The sequence below is a fragment of the Biomphalaria glabrata genome, chromosome 1 (assembly GCF_947242115.1).
Source record: "Biomphalaria glabrata chromosome 1, xgBioGlab47.1, whole genome shotgun sequence".
NCBI classification, from domain to species: Eukaryota; Metazoa; Mollusca; class Gastropoda; family Planorbidae; genus Biomphalaria; species Biomphalaria glabrata.
In genome coordinates this window covers 59,195,248-59,203,475 of record NC_074711.1, presented here as the reverse complement: position 1 = coordinate 59,203,475, position 8,228 = coordinate 59,195,248, and the positions used below count along the sequence as shown (strand labels likewise).

Genomic DNA, 8,228 nt, shown 5'->3' with positions numbered 1-8,228 from the left:
AATATCAAGACAGGATAAGGCTGCCCTAGTTGACAAAGTTGTTTGACCTACTCACATCTAGTTATAGTTGGTTTCAAAAATAAATTGTGGACTTGGCATTGACACCTGTGTTGTATATATTTCCATAAAGACAGCACTTGTCAACAGAGACCTAGATTGCAATATTGTTAATAAATGAAAGCTTGAATAGACCTTTTCTTATTGACCTCCACTTTCTTACAGAAACTTGTAGTCAAAACCTTTTTTTTAAATAAAGAAGCATCCTTCTTTTTCTCTAAAACAGACAAAATTACACATTAAAATAAAACAACAAATTTGCCATAAAAAAATACAAATTTGCTATAAAAAAAATACAACCCATTTATTGCATAAAGTAAATCAAATGACAGTTTCACTTCAAACCATAAGAGCCTAGACATTACATTATTAATCATGTACAATTAAAAATAATTTTTGAAACTAATTTTGATTGTGAAACAAAAAAATTAACCCTTTGAACCCTGGGCTTATGATTTTATATGTACATAACTTATGTAGTTTTCATTTATATATACTTATATACAGATTATTCATAAAAAAAGGTAAAGTAATAACAGTATGTTTGTCAGACTGGTTTAAAAAGACCAAGTTCAGCAGGTTAAAAAAAAAAACAACAAATGATCAGAAATAACAAACAACATAAATTTATAAAACAGTCACCCTGAAACCACTCTTGTATCAAAATAGTGGTAAAAAAAGATTTTAACAAAAACATACTCAAATGTTTAGTACATAAATAATGTTAATTAATTCAATTCTGTACAATCTACTACATTAATGTCGAGCTATTTTACTTGATGTTCCTGAGTCATTACTTCCCCTGCGCCTCTTACGACTGTTACCAGATAGACTGTGGATAAGAAAAGCAATTCATGCATCTGTGACAGAATGTTAAAATTTTCAATGGAATATAAACTGCAGAATGAACTTAAATTGGCTTGATATTTGTATGGAAATGGTAACAGCCAACTCAAGTTCAACAAGAATTTGTTTAATCTGTGTGTGTGTTGATAATGTAAATTAAAAAAATATATACATTTTTGAAAAAAAAAACAGTATTTAAGAGTACAGACTTTAAATTCTCAAAGTACCGATTGAATACAGACAATATTTCTGTTTACTGGTCAGGTGTCCTCAACCAAAATAACATCAAGCTACTATAAATAACATAAAATTACACACCAATCTTGCAATGATACATTTATAGGATGGATCTCACTAGTTCTTAGGATCTGAAGTTCAAGAGAACTGATGTTTGAAAGAACTGAAATAACGCTATCATTCAAGGCTAAAGTTAATAGCCCACATTTTTAAAAAAATATCCATAGTTATATATAATTAATATTTAAATCATCCATGATTTTAAAGCATCTTAGATGTATTGATATGTCTTTACTTAATAAAAAAAAAGATTTTAATTACCAAACAGCTTAAAACTTGAAAGTTCAAAGCTCTTCAAATATAGGTAAGAGCATAAATCAGTGTATAAGAGTGTCCTACTCACCAGGCCTTAAGTACATTGATTTGCTCTGGATAAAAGTCTGATGGTGATGGGTTCTCCACAAGATATGCAGGAATGTACTCTGCTTTTAAACAGTGAATTTCAGCTAACAGTAATTTCTCAATGTCTTGCTGGATTTAAAAAAAAAAAAAAAAGTTAAGACGTAGAAATAAAAACTTTTCTCCTAGAAATGCTAAACTACAAAAGTCTATAGGAAATACTGAGAATAGATGATAATGTTGGATACCAGTATTTGATATTGCCCATGGAACATCATAAACCACTTAGACAAACATAATGTCCTTACTCCATACCAACATGGCTTTAGGAAATATAGATCATGTGAAACACATCTAATAGTTCAGGAACAAAAGTTAGATTATTTGCAGACGATTGCATAATATATAGAACAATAAAAACAACACAAGACACAGAAATTTGAAAAGAGAATTAGATGAATTACAGAAATGGGAATCAAATTGGAGCATGTCTTTCCACCCAGAAAAACGTCAGTTGTTAAGAGTAACAAAAAAACTAAAACAAATAAATTCCACTTATCTTATTCACAGACTAAAAACGCAAAATACCTAGGTGTTATAATAAATAAAAACTGTCATGGAATCCACATATTGATGAGACTATCAAAAAATCCAACAAAGCATTAGGGTTTATTAAAAGAAATTTCTATAAATCAAATAAGAATATAAAACTAAAATGTTATTTAAGGTTGGTTAGGTCAATAATAGAATATGCATCCTCTGTTTGGGACACCTCAACTCAAGAAAACATTAAGAAACTGGAACAGACAGAAAAAAGAACAGAGAGATTCATAACAACGAATATTCACATTTGATTAGAGTAACACCTTTAGTAAAATCACTAAATTTAGAAAGCCTTCAGGATAGAAGACTTAAAAGTAAAGTAGCAATTAAACATAAAACTCTGAACCATAATCTTCAAATACAAAAACAAAATCTATTAAAATACTCAGAAAGACACAAATATAAAGGCACATTCCTTGTTCCATATGCTAGGACAAATTTATACAAATGCTCCTTCTTCCCTAGTGGTATTAGAGCATGGAATGGGTTGCCTGAGCTAGCCAGGAAAACCAGTGACTTAGCAGAATTTAGGTCATTGGGTAATATGCATGACTAAATGCATCACACGAAGGATGTAATCATCATCTTTTTTGAAGTAAAGTCTGTATTATATAAGATAAGAAGGAACATTAAAATGAGTCAGAAATAGTAATTACAACCTGTAAGTACAATAATTTTTCCCCCCTATTTTTTATAAACCTCTGCTAGAATTATTTAATAAATTTTTACCTGATTTTTTTTTTATTCAACATTTAAAGATAATTGAAACTTAGCAATTCCTTGTATCATTCTGAGAGCTTTGAAAATTGATTACCTCAGCTATCTTGACCTTGTTCAAATCTAGAAACGCATGTGTTCCTTTTACATCTTCTGGGAATGGAGATCTATACAGAATAAAAGTCAAGATTCATTTTTCACAAAAGTTAATGTCCATTTCATTGCATAATTATATAATAAAATACTCCTTTCAGACCTTGCCATTCAAGGGGCAGATGATGTAAAGGTCATCCATTTCCTTGGCCCACATTTAACGAGGGTGTTATGTGACCAGCACAACAACCAACCACCTTTACTTTTGCCCAACTAATGTCAGGAACCCATTAGAACTGGGTGGACTCAGGGATGTCCTAAAAGATCCAATGTAAAATCCTAGTATTCAGCAGGATTCGAGCCCAGGAGCCCCAGGTTCAGAAGCAGAGCACTTTACTACTCAGCTACCAAGCCTTCTGCATAGTTCTATATGTACAAGATATATATTGTGTTATATAATTAGGGGCACCATTGATAACATTTGCCTTTGTGTTGATTCTGTAACAATAAATGCTTGGAAGCACCCAGCTTACGAACATTCTATCAACCAATGTCAGATGTCCATTGGAGCTTTATAACCTCTGGGACATTCAAATATCAGTCGGCACAAAGATTCCAACTCATGACCATAAGGTTAAGAAACAAATTGCTTTAACATTCACACATTATGCTCCTATGAGAAATGTTGTGTACCTCAAAGAAGTGACAGTGGCACCCCCTGCTTCCAGCATACGTTTGAAATTATCTTCCTTCTTTCTGTCAAGACATAAAAAGACTTCCCAGCCATCAAATGCACCAGTATAGGAAGGATTTTTCTGAAAAATATGCAAAGATGTCATTAAACAACTATAAACTATCTTTCTATCCACTGAAAAATGCTACAAAGTTTTAAAAGATAATTTACAAGAAATAATAATCTGAAAAGCAATAAAACATGTTTTAAAAAATTACCTTTTTGCTGTCAGCAATGTTTTTCCTCCATTTATGAGCTGCAGCAGCCAGCTTAGCACTTTGTTTGTCCATGCTTTTCATTAAAGCTAAAGTGTATTCAGAACCCCATTCATGTGGACTTTCCTGAGGAGAAACAGCAGAGTTGCTATGTTTTCAAATTTATTGATGACAAGATACTCTAAAATAAACTCATTGGCTAAAAGTAAAGACTAATTAGCTTGCTTATTTCATATTGTGAAAACATCATCCAAAAGATAGTTAACAATGATCGCTTTTAATGTATGGTAGGTAGTAAATCACTCCAGCATTAAAAATTGTAAAAATTGTATTAATTGCTAAAATATTCTAATAAAATAAGATTTAAAAAAAAACCTGCAAATACCTCTACAAACTTTCCTTCCTGTCTACAAGCCTCAAAATAAGATTTATGCAGCACCCATTTACCAGAAGCAATCGAGGATAAACATTTTTCATTCCTGGTTGGTTGAGCTTATTAGAATAAAGATATTAATTAGGCAAGGTCTAAGATATATTTCCTATTGGGATTAAAGGTAAGTCATGAAAACTATTGAACTCTGCAGTTATATATTTGTTTAGTCAACTATTCAACACACATACTAGATACCTAGTAAATGCAAGCTGTTCTGTATAAGTTGGAAATCATTTTGTTTGCTATACAAATTCATTTTATTTATTTAGATGGTTTGGTTTAAATTAATTTTTAAGTTTGAAGATGTTTGACCAATAAAGATAAAGTTATTCTACTCTCTACATCTATAAGATGGCTGTCAAGCATTGTGGTGTTTCAGACAGCCATCACTGGATACAACGATCAAACCCACCAGCTGCCATCCAATCATAAGTTTGAGGTTTGATACAATAATTTTTATTTCTGATATAGCCTCTGATACTTACCAGTCAAGACAAAAATACAATAGTAAAATATATTTTATCATTTAATGATGTAATCAAAATGTACTTACAAACCACAAGATGTGTACAAGAGGAATGGAAGTGTGGAAACTCTAAAGTCTTCCCACCTAGCCGTTCAACAAGTGCTGAATAATCTAATCTCTCCTGTCAATCAATAGAGAAGACAAATTAAGAATATAATAAATGCTGCTTCTTCAAAACAAATTATACTGTCCTTAGATTTGTTTTAAATGAAGGGTGAATTTTTTATCTTGGAAAAAAGAAATGTTATCAAGACATATATTTTAATTTCAGACACAGCTTTTTTTTGCCCATATAAAAAAAATGTAATAAAAAAATCAAGTCAATTATTAAAGTATACATTTGTGGGGTGTACTTGCCTCATTCTGTAAACCTGACATTATAAATACTGGAGCAGATTTCACTGAAGTCTTTGATTCACCAGGATCTGGGCTTATTAGCTCAATAGGTTGGGGTGCCTGGACATGGCTGGTTGGCTTTGGAATCGGAAATGCTGAGAAATAAAAACAAACATGTTAAATTATAATGAAACAAAAAATGTATTTCAATTCCTCTTCACTAAATTTCTTCATATCAAAACTAAGCTCTTCAAATGATTTCAACATCTTACCAAGAGGTGGTGGTTCAGGAGTGGGGGATTTAGTATTTGCAAATTTGTTTTGGTGGCTTTCTTCAGTCTGTAAAAATATGAATTTTTTCAATTACAGATTTTCTATTAATAAAAAATTATCAAACAAGACTGCAGAAACAAATAATCAAACTGTTTAAATTATTGTAAATGTCTGATTTAATTGATTTAAAGGAATTTGTGTTTATTGATGAACATAATTTTTAAGAGTTATGCAAGGAGCTGGGTAGGACAACTTGCTTAATATTATAAACATTTTACATGTAAATTTTGAGTGAGTCTGGTGTGAAGTTATATTTTGTTTGGTGTAATGCATAAATTGTAAGACAAATTTCCTTATGGATTATAAAGATTATTATCATTATTTCCAGAAAACATTTGGTGAGCATTCCATGGCCATCTTGCTGTTCCTAGTGTCCCTACATACTCACAGCTTATTTAACAATATTTTTTAGTGTTCTCACTGGACTATGAACAATCATTACTTTAATTATCTAAGGAGCTTAACCTTCTTTTACTAAGTGGATGGTTGAAACAAAGGTGGATGATTGAAGGGTGAAGAAACCTTAGTGTCTTTAGAGAAGTGTTAACTGGGGCAGAGGACAGTTGGGATGGGACAGTAATGTGAAGTTTCAGTACTAGATATATAACTCCGCATGTTCAATATTCTCATTGTCACAAGAAATTGACAATTTTTTTGTATGGGGTGTTATACATGATCATGACGGAATAGCCAATGAATACACTTCTATGGTATCTATCTTTTGTTGAACGTGGTGAAAATAAAGTCACATTTTTAACAGCACTTACTTTATATATTTTTTTTCCTAGCTGTGTTATTTCTACGGCTGCCAGGAGATAATCATCAGTATTTTGGCTTGGTTGACAGACTTGCTGAAGTTTTTCTGCTGACTTTTGCTGCTCCAACCTGTACAAAATGAAAATGCATTATCAAACTTTCATTTTTAACAAACGTTGAAATAATTTTAGCTATAACTTAGGAGAGTTATCAGTATAGAGATGTTAACATGAAACAGTCACACAAGTAGTTTCTAGGTTGCATACCTTGCTGTTGAATCATCCCATATTACTTCAAGACTTTGTGATGGCTCTTTAGAAGGGGCTATAATTTGATTCAGATATAATAGTTTAGTTCTGTTTTATATAGTAATAAGATACATTGCACACACACACACACACAATAAATTACCTTTTAGATGAGAAAGTGACGTGCCAGATTTCATTAATGGACTACCTGATGAGCTGCCTTCACTTGTATTGCCACTAACTGAAAATATAGTAGAGATGTGGATTAATCAACCTTATTAATAGTATTTTCCATATCATAATGAAAGAAGCAACTTACAGTTCACAAGATTTCCTTTTTTTCTGGATCGACTGGAACTGGAATATATAATAATAAATACCAAAATGCTTATAATGAATAGAAAATTATTACTTTTGTATTGGATGTTATAAATAAAATAAACAGTAGCTTTTTAAAATTTTATTTTATATTATAATAGCACTAAAAATCCAAAAATATACAGATGTGTTAAAGTAAAAAAAATAATAATAATAAAACATAAAATAGCTCACAGAAAAGAAAAACGTTTATTATTATTATTTATTATAGTAAATATCTTAAACAACTTTATTTTCAAATATTTTAGTGTAATTTCACATAAATCTTAAAGCTTAAAAGATAATACTGCAGGGTAATTAAGTTGTAATATTATAGAAAGCAACATACTTATAAGATGTTTATTGATATAGTACTGCTTACCTCAAAGCATTAGCTAATTTGAGACCCATTGTTTTTGCGAGAGTGTCTTTTATTTCTTGATGTTTATTTTTGTCCTTGGAAATTAAAACATGAACTAAATGTCTATAATACATAACACTATCAGAACAGGCTGCATCTCTAGACAGTAATTAATGTATCTATAAATTGTGATAGGTCAAACTATATTATCTATTCATAATTGTATCTAACTTGATTAGACTTTCACTTCTAAATAGCCTTCCCTTTACTCTTTTCACCAATGTTATTGATTATTAAAAGAAAATATAATTTCTATTGTTATTGTTATGTTATTGTATATCATATTTATTATCATCTTGCTGATAGAGAAGTCAGTGCATGATGATTCATCAATATCATATGTAAATGTTAACAGGGGTAATTTTTTACTTAAGAGGTGCTATCATTTGCCCCAATATCTTTTAGTTTCCTTATATTTATGTGTACTCAAAGTTTTCAAAATGAGGGTGGAAAGTAGCAGAGAATTGTATATATATATATATATATATTTATATATATATATATATATATATATATATATATATATATATATATATATATATATATATATATATCATCCAGAGCTTTTTATTTTAAGTCTTAGTGAAAACCATTTTCATATCAGTGATGACATTATAGAAGTTTTGAATGCTAGCTAGCTACATTAGATTGTGTACGTAACAATGAGATGAAATCATCATTACATTTCTTTCAATAAATCATGGAGTATTTTTCTGGATAAAAACTGAATAAAATCACACAATCATTACCTCAGCATTTTCTCCATCTGTCAATGAACTATCCACTTTCTCTTCTGAATCATCAGCTGAGTTTCCTTCAATAGAAATAATTGGTTCTAGGGACTTCTCAGACACTAGTTCTCTGTTCAAATCACAAGTTAAAAGTGTTTTAATAACAACCTTTATTACATAGCTAATT

General features: G+C 30.4%; 1 protein-coding gene across 5 annotated transcripts in view; it reads right to left on the bottom strand.

The window, feature by feature from the left end:
* Positions 1-335: 335 nt before the first annotated feature.
* The window catches only part of LOC106064934 (DNA topoisomerase 2-binding protein 1-like), a 32,921-nt gene continuing 25,028 nt past the window's right edge, over positions 336-8,228 (bottom strand). For all 5 annotated transcript variants that reach the window (XM_056004707.1, XM_056004688.1, XM_056004696.1 and 2 more), the window contains 15 exons: positions 8,060-8,171; positions 7,272-7,345; positions 6,852-6,889; positions 6,696-6,773; positions 6,551-6,608; positions 6,296-6,413; positions 5,468-5,534; positions 5,217-5,350; positions 4,887-4,980; positions 4,286-4,392; positions 3,904-4,026; positions 3,646-3,767; positions 2,957-3,026; positions 1,544-1,671; positions 336-889 (listed from right to left, as the gene is read on the bottom strand). In XM_056004707.1, coding sequence (XP_055860682.1) covers positions 814-889; positions 1,544-1,671; positions 2,957-3,026; positions 3,646-3,767; positions 3,904-4,026; positions 4,286-4,392; positions 4,887-4,980; positions 5,217-5,350; positions 5,468-5,534; positions 6,296-6,413; positions 6,551-6,608; positions 6,696-6,773; positions 6,852-6,889; positions 7,272-7,345; positions 8,060-8,171 — 1,399 coding nt within the window. In that variant the 3' untranslated portion in view covers positions 336-813. The remainder of the gene's footprint in view (positions 890-1,543; positions 1,672-2,956; positions 3,027-3,645; positions 3,768-3,903; positions 4,027-4,285; positions 4,393-4,886; positions 4,981-5,216; positions 5,351-5,467; positions 5,535-6,295; positions 6,414-6,550; positions 6,609-6,695; positions 6,774-6,851; positions 6,890-7,271; positions 7,346-8,059; positions 8,172-8,228) is intronic.